The sequence below is a fragment of the Pseudonaja textilis genome, chromosome 2, assembly GCF_049901715.1.
Source record: "Pseudonaja textilis isolate UNSWEBS1 chromosome 2, rPseTex1.2, whole genome shotgun sequence".
Taxonomy (NCBI): Eukaryota; Metazoa; Chordata; class Lepidosauria; order Squamata; family Elapidae; genus Pseudonaja; species Pseudonaja textilis.
Window position 1 is genome coordinate 164,631,771 of NC_141991.1, and position 20,966 is coordinate 164,652,736.

Here is a 20,966-nt window from a genome sequence, read left to right on the forward strand (position 1 = left end):
TTCTATGGCCACGAGATCAAAATTCAGACTCTTGGCAACTGTCTCATATTTACGTTTGCAGTGTCCCGGGATCATTTTGCGACCTTTTGCGACCTTCTGATAAGCAAAGTCAATGAGGAAGCCAGATTCATTTAAGAACTATGTTACTAACTTAACAAATGCAGTGATTCACTTAACAACTGTGGCAAGAAAGGTCATAAAATGAGGCAAAATTCACTTAACTGTTTCATTTATCAACAGAAATTTGTGGTAATATGTCAAGGACTACCTGTACTTCCAAATCAGTCTGGACCCTTAATCCACTATAACTTTTGAAATCCATATTCTGAGTACCCTTTTGCTGTGTAATTCAATACTTCATATATTTCAAAGGTGTTTAAAAATCTAACTTGCACTGTCTTCAGCTAAGGGGGAAGAGACTAACCTGATGAAAACAGGAAAACCTTGTTTATCTGAAGAGTCCTAAACTCTCCAACAATAATAAAAAAAAGGAAATCAAAAAGTTGATTAAGAATTGAGCCTCAATCAAGCTTAATATCCATAAAAGGCAGTGTTGCAGGATTGAACTTGATGGAATCGTTATTCCCATCATAACCTGCCTGCAGAATGGCAATTTCTACTGCCTGCAGTTAGTCCTCGCTTAACAACCACAATTGAGCCCAGAATTTTGGTTGTAAGTTGTTGCAGTTGTTAAGCGGGTTACAATGGTCATCAAGCAAGTCACTATGGTCATTAAGCAAATCGTATAGTCATTAAGCAAACCATATGATCCTTAAGTGAACCAGTATATCCAATGACTGTTGCAAATCCCAAACACTGAAAATTGTGATTACATGACAATGAGGCACTGCAAATGGTTTAAATGCAGGCCAGTTGCCAAGCACCCAAAATGCAATCATATAACCGTGGACGTGTGTGTGTGAGACAGTCATAACTTGGAGGACAAGTCACAAGTCACTTTTTTGAAGCTCATCATAACTTAGAACTGTCATTAAGTGACCCATTTATTTAGGCTGCCCATTTTCCTATGTCTGCATGCAAAATAATTTCTTTCCAGAACTGAAAAGGAAAAAGTAGGAATTCCTATTTGGCCCTTGTATGCCCTACCCATCATATTCATTTCACGTGCGTGGAAGCTGCAAGGGAAGAACCTTCAGTTATTTAGGGACAGACATTACTACTTTAAATAAAAGCTCACACAATTATTTTCATCTTTCCACAAAAGGGATATATTTGTTTTGATTTCTCATTTGTATGTCTAGAAACACATCTACATTTTCTATTTATGGTTAAGTTGTTCTAGGTTCTCCAGGCATTTCTCAGCAGTAAATCACAGATTTTCTCGACATTTTACAGTTGAAGGCACACTGTAGCTCAACCTTGGCAAATTTAAGGTGTTTAAGGTGCAATTTTTAAGTCCTGCCGTTCCCCATGGCAGTAAAACAATATTGGCCTCTTTCCAAAATTCTGTCTTTGCAAAACAGACTTCATCCTGCTTTTAAGTGGCAACAAAAGTTACTTTGAAATAATTTATAATAGGAAATAGAAATCCAGATTGAATCAATCTGGAGAACCAAACTTAAAAAAAAAAATACTCGAGACGCATGGTGTCTGTGGAATGTTGGAAGTTGAAGTCCATACATCTTAAAGTGGCTGAGCTTAAAGCGTTGGGATTAACTTTACAGTCAAGGCAGCTTAGACTCTTTCTAATCAACTTGATTAGTAACATAATTAAAGATGAAAATATTTTGTTAGAATAGATTGCATTGTAGTGCAAGTATCATGACTGGAATGTACTGATAGAAGGATGCAAACTATTCAAAAGAAACAGAGCTAACAAAAGAGAAGGTAGAGTTGCATTATACAGAAGTACACAAAACCAAGGATAGAAACCTCCTAGAAACTATATGGGTCAATATAGAAGAAAAGAAAAATGACATTGTTATAGGAGTATACTAAGGCTACCCAACCAAGCAGAAGAAATAGATGAACTCTTTGCTAACCAATTAACAAATGTATGTAGAAAACATACCACAATAGTAATGGGAGACTTTAACTACCCTGATATCAACTGGGAAACAAACTCTGCAGCAAGTTGGAGATTGAACACATTCCTAACCAATTTAGCTGACATCTTCGTAATCCAAAAGGTAGCGGAGGGAACTAAAGGAAAAACTATACTGGAAGTAATTCTTATTAATAGAGAAGAAGTGATAGATGGAATTGAAGTTGCTGGAACCTTGGGTAAGAGTGACCATGTCATATTGGAATTCAATATAATACAAATACAAGCAATAAAATATAATCCAACTAGTGCCTTAAACTATAAAAGAGCTGATTTTAACAAACTCAGGGAGACTCTAAGCAAAATTTCATGGATAAAAATCCTAAAGGAGAAAATAAGAAACATGGGAAACACTGAAAAATATGACCATAAAAGCCCAGCCCAACATAACACCACTAAAAAAAAAATCCAAGAAGAAACCAGCATGGTTGCATAAAGATCTTGCTGATAAACTGAAAGACAAAAAGGATAAGTACAAAAAATGGAAAGAGGGACACATAACTAAGGCAGAATATCAGCAGATAGCCCGAATCTGCAAAGATGAAGTCGGGAAAGCAAAGGCTTAGAATGAACAAAGACTTGCAACAAAAGTCAAAGACAATAAAAAGAAGTTTCTTTCAACATATAAATAACAAGAAAAAAAATCAAGGAAACAGTTGGTCCACTAAAGAGTGAAGATATCAAGGAAGTAACAGGCAGTGGAGAGAAAGCAGAGCTGCTTAACTTATTCTTTGCATCAGTCTTCACACAAACTATTGCCCAACCTACCAAAAACATAACTGTAAAAGACAGACTAGAAATAAAAATTAAAATAACTAAGAAAATGATAAGAATAATAACACCTGTCTGATCTTGATGAATATAAATCACCAGGACCTGATGGATTGCATTCCAGAGTTCTGAAAGAGCTGGCAGATGTTATCTCAGAACCATTGAACCATATCTTTAAAAAGCTTGGAGCACTGGGGAACTACGAGAGAATTGGAAAAGAACTGATGTGGTTCCTATCTTCAAAAAGAAAAAAACAGTCCCAGGAAACTACAGACCAATCAGTCCTTAGGAATTTACTGGAAATGATGATGATGATGATGATGATGATAATGATGATAAAGCAGCTGACCAAAAGCTTACTTGGAATTGGCTAAGATCAGGAATACTGAAACAATAAATTGAAGGCTTTATTTTGGCTGCTCAAGAACAAGCCTTAGGCACAAATTGCATGAAGGCAAAGATTCAGTATGTCACCACCAACAGCAAATGCCGCCTCTGTAATGAGAAAGATGAAACAGTTGACCATTTAATCAGTGGATGTAGCAAAATTTCACAAACTGACTACTTAGAATGCCACAACCGAGTTGCTAAAATCATTCACTGGAAACTATGGCAAACATTTGGATTTGAGTATAGTAACAACTACTGGGAACATCAGGTTGAGAAAGTTCTGGAGAATGAAAAAGTCAAGATCTTGTGGGACTTCAGAATTCAGACGGAGAGGCATTTGGTGCACAACACGCCTGACATAACAATAGTTGAGAAGAAAAGGATTTGGTTCATTGACATTGCAGTACCTGGTGATGCACTAATTGTAGACATGCAGCAAGAAAAAATCACAATGTATCGGGACTTACAAATTGAAGTTGAGTGACCTTGGAAAAAGAAATCATGTGTTATCCCAATTGTAATTGGAGCCCTTGGAGCAATACCTAAAGGGCTGCCTCGCTATTTGGAAATCCTGAACATACCAGACTTAAATACCCTGATTTTACAAAAAACCACCCTACTTGAAACAGCTTATATCCTTCGACGCTACCTGAACAGTTCCTAGGTCCTTGGTTAGGACTCGAGCTGATGAGCTACCAACCAGTCCCAAAGGCTGTGAATCTCACAAAAGATATAATAATAATAATAATAATAATAATAATAATAATAATAATAAGTGAATATCTAGAAACAACTAAAGTTATAACTGGTAGCCAGCACAGATTTGTTAAAAATAGATCATGCCAAACCAATCTTATTTCATTCTTTGATAAAGTGACTAAATTAGTAGGCCAGTGAAATGCTGTGGACATAGTATATTTAGACTTCAGCATGGCATTTGACAAAGTAGACCACAACCTACTTCTTGGTAAGCTAGAAAAACATCACCACCAGATGGATTTGTAGCTGGCTGACAAGTCATACCAACAACAAACACACCAACAACAGCCAAGCTTCCTACAACTGGCCCCAATCCATTGTGTTCACAACCTTTTCACAGAAAAAGAAGTGCAAGATCTATTACACAGACAAAAGCCAGGAAAAGCACCAGTGCCAGAAAAGATAACTCCTTCTTGCTTAAAAGTCTGTGCTGACCAATTGGCCCCCATCTTCACCCAAATCTTCAATAGATCACTAGAGAAGTGCTGTGTTCCTTCCTGCTTCAAACGCTCTACTATCATCCCAGTGCCAAAGAAACCCTCCATCAAGGAACTGAATGAGTACAGACCAGTTGCTCTAACATCTGTAGTTATGAAAATCTTTGAAAGGCTTGTGCTGTCCCACCTGAAAACCATCACGGATCCGCTGTTAGATCCCATGCAGTTTACATACTGAGCAAATAGATCGACAGATGATGCTGTTAACATGGCTCTGCATTACATCCTACAACTCCTTGAATCTCCAAATACCTATGCAAGGGTCATCTTTGTAGACTTCAGTTCAGAATTCAATACCATCATTCCAGACACTCTTCTAAGTATATTAAACCAACTAGCAGTACCTGAACATGCTTATAAGTGGATCATAAGCTTCCTAACAGACAGGAAGCAGCAGGTGAAGCTAGGCAGAATCATATCCGATACCTGTACAATCAACACAGGGGCCTCCCAAGGCTGTGTGCTATCTCCACTTCTCCCTATATATCAATGACTGCATCTCAAATGATCCATCTGTTAAAATACTGAAGTTTGCTAATGACAGAACAGCGATTGGTCTCATTTGAGACAACAACAAATCTGCATACAGACAGGAGGTTATACAACTTGCCTCGTGGTGTAACTGGAACAATCTGGAACTGAACACACTCAAAACCATAGAAATGGTGGTAGACTTTAGAAGAAACCCTCCCATGCTACCACCTCTTACAATACTAGACAACACAGTATCAACAGTAGAGACCTTCAAATTTCTAGGTTCTACTATATCACATGACCTAAAATGGACACCTAACATTAAAAATGTCATCAAAAAAGCACAACAAAGAATGTTTTGTCTGCGCCAACTCAGAAAGCTCAAACTGCCCAAGAAGCTGCTGATACAGTTCTACAGAGGAATTATTGAGTCTGTCATCTGCACCTCTATAACTGTCTGGTTTGGTTCTGCAACCCAGCAGGACAGACACAGACTTCAGAGGATAATTACTACCCACCTGCCTTCAATCAAGGACCTGTATACTGCACGAGTCAAAAAGAGGGCTGTGAAAATATTTACAGACCCCTCACATCCCAGACATAAACTGTTTCAACTCCTTCCCTCAAAACAACGCTATAGAACACTGCACACCAGAACAACTAGACACAAGAAGTTTTTTCCCGAAAGCCACCACTCTGCTAAACAAATAATTCCCTCAACACTGTTCAACTATTACAAAGTCTGCACTACTATTACTGTTAATCTTGTCATCACTCCTTATCACCCATCCCCTCCCACTTGTGACTGTATGACTGTAACTTTGTCGCTTGTATCCTTACGATCTATATTGATTGTTTCCTAGTATGATTTGATTGCTTATTGTACCCTATGACTATCATTAAGTGTCATACCTTATGATTCTCGACTCTTGATGAATGTATCTTTTATTTTATGTATACTGAAAGTATTTACAACAAGACAAATTCCTTGTGTGTCCAATCACACTTGGCCAATAAAGTATTCTATCTATTCTATCTATCTATCAATGAGTGTTCCTTAATGGTAACACATCCACATGGAGGGAAGTAAGCAGTGGAGTACCACAAGGTCCTGTCTTAGGCCCAGTACTCTTCAATATCTTCATAAATGACTTAGATGAGGGAATAGGAGGAGAACTCATCAAATTTGCAGATGACACTAAACTGGCAGGAACAGCCAACAGCCCAAAAGATAAGCTCAGGACCCCAAAAGATATTAACAGACTTGAACAATGGGCCCTATCCAACAAAATAAAATTTAATGTACACATGAGCAGAAAAAAACAAAGGTACAAGTAGAGATTAGGTCAGTGTTGGTGAACCCTTTTGCCACCGCGTGCGTGCGTGTGTGCATGCCGGAAACCAGAAGAGCAGCTGCCTGGCATATGCCGGGGAAAAAAGATCTTCTGGTTTCCGGTGTTTGCATCCATGTTGAGTACCTGGTCCTCTCGTTCCTAGAGCACTTTAGCTTCTGCATTTCATTCACTTACTTAGTCTGATTTGTGGTTGCACCAGTTTTCCAAAACCTTCTCAACTTGATGTTAATAATAGATTTTACTACATTTAAATTCAAATGTCTGGCAAAGTTTCTAATAAATAATTCTGGCAATTAGGTCATGACACTGCTTGTGGTCAACATGTGAAATTTTGCTGTTGCCACTGATCAAATAGTCAAATGCTTCATCTTTTTTTTCTTTTACTACAAAGGCAATCTTTCCTCTTATTTGAATTTTCGCCTTCATGTAAAGCTTTTTCTTGAGCCACTAAAATAAAGCCTTCAGTTTCTTTCTTTAGCACTTCTGATCTTAATCAATTCTATTTGGTTTTTCTAAAAAAGCAAAGTTTTCCTTCTATATCCTTTAAGTATTGACCTTCCTTGTTCTTCCAATTAACAAATAAGTTTTCAGTTGTTTCTTTTTTATATTCAGCCTTCACCTTTGTGGTTTTTCAAGAGATTCCCTCGATTGGTTGCCTTTAGCGAGGGTTCTTGGCTCCTCTTAATTTACTCCTGTCTGAGCAGAAGGTTGGACCCTTCCAACTCTGTTATTCTGTTAGTCATTCAGGCCATGTGTTACTTCCTTCACAATTTATTTTGTTTATTATTTTATTCTGCATTTTCTGTAGTTTGGTATTTTGTCCGTGTGCTCATCACAGCATTTTTAAAAAAATCTGACAGTATCTAAGCCTGATAATAAAGAAATATATCAAAAATATGTAGAACAGAAAAATTGGTATTTGCTTCATTAATTTGGTCATGGGTTTATAAATAGCTTAGCTATGAAATATGATGATAAAATATGATCCCAGTCATAGTGTTTGGAAATCATGGTTTATGGCTGGGTGTTGCATGTGACTTTTCAATAAATGACAGTAAAAATAAATCCAAGACTTGGCACAATACGAGAAATCAACTATTTTTCTTTTCTTTCCAATGGCATTGTTATATTTTGGTTTCCCGTAATTTGAAGAAAAAAATCATGTGAAAATTATAGTGGACCCCTATTCCCCCCCACTTTTTTTTTCATTTTGCTTGGGAAGGTTAGGAACTAAATTGGTACTTTTAATCTATTTGGATATGTTTATCCTTTCAGATCCTCTTTGGCAGAATTTGGCCCTTGACATGAAATGTGTTTCAATGCTTGAATTAATGAAAGTTGCATGCCCTTTTGTTCACTGGTTGAATAGTTCTAATGCCTTTGACCTGTAATGTTACTCTTACTATAGATCTGCTTCATGTAAATAAAGTGGAAATTAAATTAAAATAAATGTAAATTAAAAGCTGGAATCTCTTGGGTATGAATGGCCGTTTGTAGTTTTAAAAATAAAATGTACAGATTCAAATCTTGTATTTTTCATGTTTCTTTAACAGGAACTTTTTTGAAGGAAATTATACTTGTACAAAATCAGTTGAAACGTCTACTTTTCTACATTTTTCGCTAATTCCATCAGTAAGTAGACCAATAATCCGACAACCATTGACAGCTTGGACTGTCTTGATTGATGAATGCGCCCTTAGATTCGTTGAAGAAAGCCCATTTAGAAGCATTTCCAAAGCTGGCAGATTCTGGATGTATAATCCAGATGCAACTGCTATTATTCTCAGCAAAAAAGTTCTAGCTGCAAATGAGGGGAGCAATTATTTAATGTATGCCTATGCCTATGTATTTATTTATATCCCAGTGTTATGATTTTGACAAACACTGAAGATAGGAATACTAATAGCACCTAGACTTATACACTACTTCACAGTGCTTTACAGCCCTCTCTAAGTGGTTTGCAGAGTCAGCATATGGCCCCCAACAATCTGGGTCCTCATTTTACTGGCCTCAGAAGAATGGAAGGCTGAGTCAACCTTGAGCCTGGTGAGATTCAAACTGCCAAATTGCAGGCAGCTGGCAGTCAGCAGAAGTAGCCTGCAGTACTGCATTCTAACCACTGCGCTTAGATGGTGAACGTATCCACCCCTTCCTCCAATTTTTCCCACAACAACAATAACTCTGTGAGGTGGATTGGGCTAAGAGAAAGGGGCTGGCACTGGCCCAGCATCAACCAGCTAGCTTTCATGGCTAAGTCAGGAACTCTGGTCTTCTGCTTCCTATTCTGGTACCTTAAGCATTAGACCAAACTGGGTCTCACATATCTAAGTATTGGGTTGAAGATGGCTGCCTTTAGGACAAGGCAAAGTTTGCATTTATCTACTGTACATGCTTCACTGCCCCAAGAACAAACTTACAAAGGAGTACATGGGTGCTTGTGTTTACAGATGTGAAAAGCAGAGCTCTCCTACCCTATAGTAGGAGAGAAATTATAATTGACCTATCAAATTCCTTAATTTAATCTATCCAAGGCACTAGGCAAGGTACTCTGCTGGGTGGATCTGGGAGGAGGTTTGAAGGATGAAGGCTTGCTCAGGATTCTAAACTAGTTTTGACTTGCATTGGCTGGTAAAACATGTATCCAGCTCTGAATTGTTGGGTACCATAATAACTTCTATACTCAAGATTTATTGATGACTTCATTATGGTTCATCATAGTTCTTCATAATATCAATCATGTTTTTTTTCCTGTTCCTGCAGGTTGTCATCATTTTGATTCTGGCCTGTCTTGAAAAGAGAGCAAAAAGATTCTGGTTTGATGACAGATATCCCAAATGTCCAAGACGTTGTGCGTTACTGCTGTGAGTTGGACAATACTTGCTGGCCATTTCTGAGTAGCAGTCTGTGACATACAAGTTTGGGGACTCATAGACCCAAACTTCAAGAAACTGCAGTCGCCTAAAGCAACTTCAGGTCCTAGACATAAAACATAAAGCGATTCAGTCAAATATCTCTTGCATATTTATATTTTGTGATGAAAACCACTTTCAATTATTCCAAAGCAGACAATTCATTTCTTTAGCATATGGCATCCAAAGCAGGTATAGGAAAAACACTTTCTAAGGCAATTGTGGCTTCTAGTTTTGGTCTGACTCACATCAACCCTAGTCAGATGGGAAGCCATCACTGGAACTGTAATCTAGCACATCTGAAGGGACATAGTACACTTTGCTTGCATCCAAATACAGCACAAACATGTGACAGGGACATTTTTTTCCTGCAGTGTCCCTGTGATATTGCCTTTACTTATTACCAATTCATCTGATGTAAGATGAACTCCACTTTTTTTGTTGCTGTACAAATGTTTAAGAACTCTTTTTCTTCCTTAAACCGGTACCGTTCAAGGAGAGCTTCAAGCTGCCTAGAAACTGTTAAGCTTTGACTTCCTTTAACTTGGATGGAAGGCAATAACTGGGACAGAAACAATGGAGCTAAGATAAAGAATTAGTAATTCTGTGTCATTGGTGCTCGGTTATTTTCTTGCAGATATTTCATTACCCACCCAAGGTAACATCATCAGTACCGCTATAATCAGAGAGAACCAAGAACTCCTCATTTCAACTCTGAACTACAAATATTCTCCTTTATTGGGATTAGTAATTTAATGCCAGTGTAATTCTCCACTAGTTCAAGATTGACTGGAAACCATTATAACTATGATTTAACAGATTAACAGAGTTGGAAGGGACCTTGTAGGTCATCTAGTCCAACCCCCTGCCCAAGCAGGAGACCCCACACTGTTTCTGACAGATTGCAGTCCAGCCTGTTCTTGAAAGCTTCCAGTGATGAAGCTTGCATAACTTCTGAGGGCAAGCTGTTCCATTGGTTGAGTATTCTCACTGTCAGAAAATGTCTCCTTGTTTTCAGGGTGAACCTCTCCTTGTTCAGTTTCCATCCATTATTCCTTGTCTGGCCTTCAGGTGCTTTGGAAAATAGCTTGACCCCTTCCTCTCTGTGGCAGCCCCTCAAATATTGGAAGACCGCTATCATGTCTCCCCTGGTCCTTCACTAGACGAGCCATGCCCAGTTCCTGTAACCGTTCTTCATATGTTTCAGCCTCCAGTCCCCTAATCCTCTTCTCTGCACTTTTTCTAGTGTTTCAACATTTTTTGGAAAGGGTCTCAATGTCTTAAGATTTCTTTTCATTATTTTACAGCCCACTGGACTTTTACAACTCAATCAACAACCGATGGTCATTGGGATTTGCATTTGGTGCTACTACTGATAAAATCATGTTTCTATTTGAGAAAGAGTTCTTTCCAGTGGGACTTCCTGAATGGGCTAAAGGTGAAACTCATGATTAACAAGTGATAAGAGCAGTAGAGGAACCCTGTATCTTTGTATTGTCCAATTTTTCTGTTTAGCTATTTTTTAATCTTAAGGTTATCTGGATTCCAGAAAATTAGTTTACTCAGGAGCGCAGTGAGGGCTAGATTTTAGAGCAAATAGGACAAGTTATAAAGGCAGTGGCAAGTGGCATCAGCGTTAGAGATGGTAAGAGTAGGCAAAGCCTCCCCAGGATAAATACATAGCCATTTAAAGCCTTCCTCCTTGTAACACCATAACATTAAATATCTGTTTCTAGGAGCATGCATGCTTATTTGGGACTGAAGATAAGGCTCTAACCTCTGCAACATGTCAAACCATAGGTATAAGCAAATAACTTGTGGGTTAGAGGTTTCTTGATAGGGAAATAACAATTAGTGAGAAAAGTGCTATAACCTCTTCTTAACTTTCCTTCTTCAAATTCCTCCTTCTAACACAATGTTTCCTCTCTGCTGACTTTCAGTTTTAAAGCCTAATAGGTGGTAATGATAGTAAAAATAGAAAAAGACTCTTGTCAATTAAATGTGTTTCATGGTGGCTATATGGTTATGTACATAGGTTGATTATGTCCCTTCAAGTCATTTTTTACTCCAAGATAGATAGATCTTCTCTAAGACAATCTGTCTCTAACCTGGTGCACTCATCACCATTATGCCGGATGAGTCCATCCTCTTCAGATAACAGATAATCAGAGTTGGAAGGGTCCTTATAGGTCATCTAGTCCAAACCCCTCCACCCAAGCGGGAGACCCTACACCATTTCTGACAAATGGCAGTCCAATCTCTTTTTGAAGGTCTCAAGTAATCTTCGCTAGTGATTGTCCTCTTATTCTGTTTCCTTCTACCTTTCCCAGCATTAGGGCCTTCTCTATGGAGCTAGGTCTTTGCATAATGTGTCTGAAGTAGGATAATTTGAGCCTGGTCAATTTAGAGTTCTCATTGTGTCATAAGTGTTACAAAAATAACAACTTTTACCTCATAATCCCATTAATAAAATTGTCAAATTGCACTGAGATTTCTTTAATTTGAAATATTTATTTTGACAAAAATATATCAGTTTCTCTAAATGATGCAAAAATGGTTTTGTAGTCTATAAAATTCAGCAAAGTTTAAAGAGCTAATAACAGTACATGTTGTCTTATTACTGTTGTCAGCTCCATATTGGTTGGTCAATGGCTGTCATAACAATTTTCTCAATCATTCACTGCTGAACAATTGAATAAAGATATATTTATGTCCTTTCTTCTGCAGTATTTTGGATCCTCCTCACGGCTTTTGAAGTGGGCATCTCCTCATACCCTTTCTTTGTATGTCTTTTAACAAAATATGAAGTTGTAGGAGCGGTTCTGGGATTTCTTTACACAGCAGCTTGGTAAGCAGAATTTTAACAGAGTCATGAATGAGAGTGAGTCTCAGAGAAGATGTGGGAACCAATTCTTGATATAACAGGGGAAATTACAATAAAGTGATTTCATACTAAAAATATTGTCTACAAATGACTTTTTAAGCAAGTAGAACTGTGGATATTTTTCTAGATCTTAACTGCCAGAAATAATCACAATAAATTGTGAAGCAGAGATACTAAACCATAGGTTAGTTTTGTAAAAAAATACAATAACTAAATTTCTAAAATTTACACATTAGAAGAGGAAGTAAACCTTGAAATAAACAATTCTGAATCTCAGAATTTGATGTGAGTTTCAGAGTTGTTTTGAGTTTATAATCGTTACATACCTAAATATGCATAAGGTTTTTTTTGATCTCAGCAAAATAATTGGAATAGATGGAACAACTATTCTGATTTCTTCTTTGCTATAAAACTAAAATCCTTAATAATTTATTTTAGGTACTATCAGTACATCCATATCTACATTTTACTTTTCCTGATCTGAAACTTGAGAATCAGACTGCCCTTTTCTAGAGAATCAGGACAGGGCAAAAGGCTTTCAGGTTATGAACTAAATATTCGTAGTGGGGAATGATAAAAGATAACCCATTAGTGGTGCTAAGTTTCCGGTAGTCCAACCTACCATTCCCCCCCATCTTTGCTCTTGAAGATAAGGAATCACCACATATTAAATCATCCTTAAATTTGAGGGGCAAAACCATCAGCACTTAATTTATTACAATAGTGACTATGTGTACTTAACAATAAGGCATGAAAAGGAGAGCCGGTGTGGTGAATAAAAGTATTGGGCTAGAAAAAAGGAACTTGTAAGTTTTAGTCTTCTTTAGGCATGAAGCCAGTAGGGTGATATTGGGAAATTGACTCTAGTTCAATGGTACAGGAATATAGTAAACCACTTCCAAAAATATTGCCAAGAAAATTGCATGGAATTGTCCACATAGTTTGCAGGAAGAGGGAGGGTGATAGAGGAATGTATGTATGTATGTATGTATGTATGTATGTATGTAAAGAAGGAAGGAAGGAAGGAATAGATCCTATAGATGTGGTCAAATGAGCAACTTACTGCTACTTAGAAGTCCTACTGTTAAACAGAATGTATGGGGTGTGGAGCATTGTGGGTGGCAAAACCAGTTGAGTAACATCTTAAACAGGGGTAGGATTCTACCAGTTCTATAAAACTGGTTGTTATGATTCTTCACAGTTCGGAGAACTGGCAAATTGTGTCCCTGTCTGGCCCCACCCCTCTCTGCCCCTTTCAGTTAATCCTCATCACCATGTGCAACATCGTGCGCATGCCCGACATCGCTGACTGCATTTTTTGATGATTGCTCTGATGATCAGTTGTGCCGGGATCCCCCTCAGTGTCTTACTGCTTCGCCCAGGAGGCTTCCCTGAGGCCCAGAAAGGCGGGGGGAATGCTGCAAAAAAAAGAAAAGAAAAGGAAGAAGCCACGCCCATCCAGTCATATGGCACACCCGGTGAGCCACGCCCACCTAGCCACACCAACAGAACCGGTTGTTAAAAATTTGAATCCCACCCCTGATCTTAAATACCTTTAATGCATGAAATATGTGGGGCTAGTCCTATATGGTTAGGGCTTCCTTAGGTAGTCAAATTAATTTTCTTCTGACTTGGCTGTGGTGTAGATCAAATAGCAAAATTGGTGTGAGCTTTTTTCCTATTTGTTGAACTCTTTATCTTACCCCATTGCCTGCAGCCTGAATTTAGAACTCTGTAGTCAATTTCTCAATCTTTGAGTCTTTCATTTGAGTTTTCTTGCATTATATTGTAAGCACTTTCCAATCTCTGCATTCAAGCAAGTCTTTATTTTTACTCTGCTTTTGATACATAAGCATATAGTTATACGCTGCTCAAAAAAATAAAGGGAACACTTAAACAACACAATGTAACTCCAAGTCAATCACACTTCTGTGAAATCAAACTGTCCACTTAGGTAGCAACACTGATTGACAATCAATTTCACATGCTGTTGTGCAAATGGAATAGACAACTGATAGAAAGCATAGGCACTTAGCAAGACATCCCCAATAAAGGAGTGGTTCTGCAGGTGGTGACCACAGACCACTTCTCAGTTCCTATGCTTTCTGGCTGATGGTTTAGTCACTTTTGAATGCTGGCAGTGCTCTAGTGGTAGCATGAGACGGAGTCTACAACCCACACAAGTGGCTCAGGTAGTACAGCTCATCCAGGATGGCACATCAATGCGAGCTGTGGCAAGAAGGTTTGCTGTGTCTGTCAGCGTAGTGTCCAGAGCATGGAGATGCTACCAGGAGACAGGCCAGTACATCAGGAGACGTGGAGGAGGCCATAGGAGGGCAACAACCTAGCATCAGGACCGCTACCTCTGCCTTTTTGCAAGGAGGGATAGGAGGAGCACTGTCAGAGCCCTGCAAAATGACCCCCAGCAGGCCACAAACGTGCATATGGCTGCTCAAATGATCAGAAACAGACTCCATGAGGGTGGCATGAGGGCCCAACATCCAAAGGTGGGGGTTGTGCTTACAGCCCAACACCATGCAGGACGTTTGGCGTTTGCCAGAGAACACCAAGATTGGCAAATTTGCCACTGGCTCCCTGTGCTCTTCACAGATGAAAGCAGGTTCACACTGAGCACATGACAGACATGACAGGGTCTGGAGATGCCATGGAGAATGTTCTGCTGCCTGCAACATCCTCCAGCATGACCGTTTTGGCAGTGGGTCAGTAATGGTGTGGGGTGGCATTTCTTTAGGGGGCCGCACAGCCCTCCATGTGCTCGCCAGAGGTAGCCTGACTGCCATTAGGTACCAAGATGAGATCCTCAGACCCCTTGTGAGACCATATGCTGGTAGAGTTGGCCCTGGGCTCCTCCTAATGCAAGACAATGCTAGACCTCATGTGGCTGGAGTGTGTCAGCAGTTCCTGCAAGACGAAGGCAAGACGTGCCCATTCCCCAGACCTGAATCTAATTGAGCACATCTGGGACATCATGTCTCTCTCCATCCACCAATGCCATGTTGCACCACAGACTGTCCAGGAGTTGGGGGATGCTTTAGTCCAGGTGTGGGAGGAGATCCCTCAGGAGATCATTCGCTACCTCATCAGGAGCATGCCCAGGCATGTAGGGAGATCATACAGGCATGTGGAGGCCACACATGTTTTTTTCCACTTTAATCTTGAGTGTAACTCCAAATCCAGACCTCCATGGGTTGCTAAATTTGATTTCTATTGATAATTTTTATGTGATTTTGTTGTCAGCATATTCAATAATGTAGTGAAAAAAGTATTTAATAAGAATATTTCATTCATTCAGATCTAGGATGCCTTATTTTTGTGTTCCCTTTATTTTTTTGAGCAGTGTACTTTCTACACCTATGACCCTGATTGCAGCTGTTAGAAGACCTGGCTGTAAAATTATGCTGTCATATCACTATCACAACATTCAAGTATGAACTTATTAAAAGCCAGAAATATTCTTGCTAGGTATAATACTTGAAAAGTAAGATAAAGGGAATCTATATTTAATATTACATGTCTTGACAGCAGCAAGAATTGTATATGCACAATACTGGGAAAATGAGGAAACATTCACAGAGGATGATGTAATTAAATTTTTTTTAGATTGTGCAGAAATGGTTAGATTGACATTAAAAGTAATAGTAAAAGAAGATACAGAATATTTTCAAACATGGGACTTGTTTTATAAATGATTGGACAGTAGAGGTAGAAATTAAGAGTGGGAAGAGTATTATTGTATATTGTATTGATCCAGACAATATACTGTTCACTAAGCATTTATGTATGTAATATAAAAATATATAGTATAATAAACTGTTAAAAAAAGTATGAACTTATATGCAGGAAGAATGACATCTTGGTAATCAAGGCAATTGTTCTTGTAGCTAATTTGTTTGTTTTGCAAAATGGTCAAAGTGTGTGTAGCAAATAGTTCTCTGTGTGTGTGTGTGTGTGTGTGTGTGTGTGTGCGTGAGAGAGAGAGAGAGAGAGAGAGAGAGAGAGAGAGAGATTCTTTTCATACTGCCAAGAATTGTTAAGGCAAGGAGTCAAACACTCCTGATTTGGACTCCCATGTTATTTAGCTGGAGAGAGTACCAGTTTAGGTAACGTAAGGTAAGGTAAAGTAAGGTAAGATAAGATAACCTTTGTTGTCATTTTTTACTATGAGCACACTGGCATACATAAAAAATGAAATTCTGTTGCCTGCTCTCAAAAGAAAATATATATCTACCCATACATATACATAACACACATACAGTCAGGCTATATACATGTAGATATTTAGACGCATGCATGCATGCATACATACATATTCACATACACATTCATATACATATTTATATACTACTGTCTATCTATTCATAGCGGAAAGAGGAAACGAGAGTTCACAAGTTTGATACTATATGGAACAAAGCTGTGACTGAATCTAGATGTTCAGCTTTGGATACCATAAAGCCTCCTCCCAGAACAAGGAAAATAGATCATGAAGAGAATGGGTAGCATACCAGACAATACTGTGGACCCTGCTCAAGCTGTTGGCTCATAGAATCCCTGGTGTCAAAGGATGGAAACAGTTGGGATGAATAGTGAAAATACAGAAGCACAGAAGTCAAAGGGAAAATAAGTCCATAGCAAACATATACTGCCAATAAGAAAATCAAGATAGTTTCAGTGATCCATATGCAAAGCATATTAATTATAACACAAATATCCAGATATTAATAAATAATTTAGCATATTGAATGGAATATATTAAGAAAAAGATTTCTAAGAACATGGGAAAAATCAAAGCAATAAACCACTGTTGCTCTTTCAGCATCTTCCTGTTTTCTATATTGCTGAAAGGTAGAGAGATCTAATGACAGTGGGGATTAAGAGATGAAAGTTGCATTGGAACCGTCCATTAGTGAAGGTAAAAAAAGGCAAAGGAGTCCCTGAGGATTTTACTCTGCTAGTCATTAGCCAATTTTTAGGGGACAGCATTCATCTCCGTTTCTAGGCTATTGAGCCAGCACTGTCTGAAGAAGATTATCATGGTCATATGGTCAGCATGACATCATGCCACAGTGCAGAGCATCCAGGGAAACATGGAGTGCTGAAACCTTCCCATAAAAGTGGTACCTATTAATCTACTTGCATTTACATGTGTTTGAACTGCTAGGTTGGCAGAAGCTGAGGCAAGTGATGGGAACTCATTCTGTCACATGGTGCTAGGGTTTGAACCTTCAGAGTATAGATCTTCTCTGGTGTCTTTTAAGCTGCTGAGCCCCCACGCCTGTTAAGGAAGGGGTATGGATTTCCTTTAATGTTAGAACTTTACCATTGCCAGTGAAGATCTGTTTTCATGCAAAAATGTCTTTTTCTAAACAGAACTTTCCAGTTATATTAGCTGTTAATTCCTGAAATTTTCTAGTCAGATTTCACCAATAATACAGAAATCAAAGAAACAGTATGAAAGTGATGAGTGATGTTGATGTTGGATCTGATTTGAATATGGGGCATCAGAGGTTTGGCTTAACAAGTAGTACAAATATGTAACCATATGTATGTATTCTATCATTTCTACTGCTAAGTTATGAAAATAATAACTCCATGTATTTTACAGGGCAGTTGCCACGATCTTTGACATTTTAGACTGCTCTCCTAATGACAATGTACGTATTTATTTTTGACAATTATTACTATTTTACTATGGTAATTGGAGGTTCACTTAAGGCAGGGGTGTCAAACTCAATTTCATTGAGGGGCACATCAGAGTAGTGTTTGACCCTGGAGGGCTGGGGGAGGGGGCGTGGCCAACTCAAGGTCATTCATCAAGGCTTCGTTTTCAACCGCAACATCCTCCTGGGCTTCATTTTCACTGGCAGAGGGCTCCAGGAGGCTGTTGCAGTTGAAAATGGACCCTGGGCAGGCTGCACGTGGTCCTCCCGAGCTCTGTTTTCACTGGTAGAGGCACCATGGGCTGGTCCTTCACTGTTTCCAGGGCAGGCCCACGGGCGAAATCTAAGCATCCCATTGGCCATATCTGGAGCACGGGCTTTTGACATCCCTGACTTAAAGGCATTCAGTGCATCAATCTAATGAAAATTTAGCTGGCTTGCTGCTGGAAGAAAATCCCCTGAGCACGATGCACAAAAACAATATGGTGTAAGCTAAGGTTAGTTAGGTCTATAGAAAATCTATTATGCTTTCTATGCATATCTTTCCCATTAGATCACAAGATTAAAACAAACTTGGCCTTTGTGACTGAATAAAGTCCTTCCCAGCAGTGGGATCCTACCTGTTCCACTACTAGTTTGGTGATTGCGCGTGCGCACTTAACATATGCATGCAGCTTTCCAGACACCAACTGAGGCCCTCAGCACCAATCAGCTGAGAGAATAAAGAAGAGAAAAGCGCAGAGGTGGGGCCGATCCTGCGCTTTTCTTTATCCTCTCAGCTGATCATTGGAGCCCTTTTTTTTTTTACTACTGGTTCAGCTGAACCGATAGCATACCACCTCTGGTCCTTCCCCTGAAGAGCCAAGATTTCTGGTATGAACCTCAAGTCAAGCTTCAGTGTTCACTACAATTAATTTACTGCATAATTTAAGCTGAATTTACACAGGGAAGGAAGAAGAGTGGATCAACTTTGTTGGTAATTCTGCTTTCCGTGCCTAGCTTTTTGGAAAGTACACGGACGTAATTCTGAAGTGGCCATCCTTGCTGTTCCTGTTCCTTCTGCTAGGACATTTCCTTTTTAAATTTGTGAAAGCAGTGAGATTTTCATCTGTATGGAACCAAAATGTGAGTATTTATAGCAGCATTGAAGTCCTCTCTTTTAATTACTTCATTTGGATTATTTGATTGTACTCCAATGAAAGGAAAGTTCTTTAAATGTAATTGAATACCAAAGACAAACCTAGAAAAAGAATTGTGAAATAAGCTAATTATTAAATCAGACTCACTGATTTAAGAAATGAGAACATATCTGGCGATCTTATCCCTTTCTTACTATTTTGGCCATTTAAAGTAGGTAAAAAATGGTTACTTCTACAAGAGTTTGGAAATAGAGATTATGCGTCACCTGCTATCTGCTAGTTTCACTGTTTTTAATGAATGTTATTATGGTTTTCTGGATTTATTTAGCTTTATTAACTGCCTAGAGAAATACAGAAGTACAGTTGTGATGGTCTACAATCACAGTAAAATAAAATTAAAATTACTAACCCCCCTGCCTATAATCAGTATTGTAAGCATAAAATGGTAACATTTCAAATTTGGTCAAAAATTTCCACATTTTTGGAAGACTTAATAATTGATTTCCATAGCCAGATATTCTCATGTCTTCTAAGATTTAACCACACTCCCCAATTCTTGATAGTTTTCCAAGCCTTATAGATCAGTGTTTTTCATGCGGGCTGGGAAATTCTGGAGATTGTTTATTGGAGAGTAAGTTGTTAGACTCTAGGTGGAAGATAATGCACTGATTAATAATTGATTCCATAACTTTGCACGTAACACAACACAACAATGAGATTGGTCTGTAGCTTTCAACCAAGTAAGGGTCACCATTTTTGAAAATTGTGTGTCCGATCATACACGGCCAATTCTCTCCTCTCCTCTCCTCTCCTCTCCTCTACCATCTCATACCATACCATACCATACCATACCATACCATACCATACCATACCATACCTTACCTTACCTTACCTTACCTTACCTTACCTTACCTTAACTTAACTTAACTTAACTTAACTTAACTTAACTTAACTTACTTTTCCATGAAATTAATAAGCTCTTTTATGTATCAAACAGCTGATTTCGTCTAGTGGTTAAAGCACCAGGTTAGAAACCAAGACACCCAGCCAGCTTTCATACCTAAAGACTGAGTTCTTGATCTGCTTTAGGCATGAAAGCTGGCTGGGTGTCTCTGAGCCCATCACTTTCTCTCAGCCCAACCCCCACACAGTGTTGTTGAAGGGAAAATAGGAGGAAGAAAGATGATTAGGCATGTTCACTGCCTTGAATTGTTATAAAAATAATAAAGGCAGGATGTAAATAAATAAAAATAAATATTTTAATAGTATACATTTCATATTATAAGCCATTAATAAGTAATCATGTATGTAGCAGGTAGGGATCAATATTAATCTCAGTGTTGGAACATGGTATCTGGAATGGTTGGGGTGCTGGGCAGGAGGTTAGCAAGCCCACGTTGGAGATGCGAGTGCTGCTGTGGGTGGGGTTGAGCTCTTGTGCTTCACTCCACCTCCTGCCCGGGACGTGGAAAGAGCCCCCAACTGGGTGTCCCCAGGGCAATGGTGATGTCAGTATCTGATTCTTTTCACCAGACGTACCTTGGTGCTTCTCACATGAGCGCAAAAGTGAAATAGTTTTGAAGAAAACATTTATGTGATTAAGTTTCAAAGCAGGTGCAAAGTTTGCCATTGTGCTGCTGAAATATAAAACAATCTCAATCTTATAATTAATTATACATTAATTATCTCTAAACAATAATAGTTCTATGCTTTTCTATCTCATGCTTATATCGCAAACTTCATTGTAGATATGCAAATTGTAGGGATAAGGAAATATCTAGAATAATACTAATAAGGGAATAATGCTTGTGTTAGCCTATATTTTATAGTTATATATTTATATAGATATATTTTATAACGAGCATGTGCCAGGAAATTCTATAATAGCCTTGTGGTTAACTGGATCCATGTCAAGTGTGGGAAATCAGGAGTCCAGGCAGTTCAGTGAATATATAGGTCTATTGCAAACTTAATTTCTCTATAAGAATCTGAACTACTAACAATCAAAGCAAATTGATGGTAGATAAGAGTCAATGGAATTCAAG

General features: G+C 38.6%; 1 protein-coding gene across 1 annotated transcript in view; it reads left to right on the plus strand.

Annotated features, from left to right (window-relative positions):
• Window positions 1–20,966, plus strand: part of LOC113444091 (stimulated by retinoic acid gene 6 protein-like) — a 49,512-nt gene that overhangs the window by 6,776 nt on the left and 21,770 nt on the right. Inside the window, exons 2-7 of the mRNA XM_087926333.1 lie at window positions 7,865–7,943; window positions 9,072–9,172; window positions 10,528–10,658; window positions 11,948–12,068; window positions 17,728–17,776; window positions 18,782–18,907. Coding sequence (XP_087782459.1) covers window positions 7,865–7,943; window positions 9,072–9,172; window positions 10,528–10,658; window positions 11,948–12,068; window positions 17,728–17,776; window positions 18,782–18,907 — 607 coding nt within the window. The remainder of the gene's footprint in view (window positions 1–7,864; window positions 7,944–9,071; window positions 9,173–10,527; window positions 10,659–11,947; window positions 12,069–17,727; window positions 17,777–18,781; window positions 18,908–20,966) is intronic.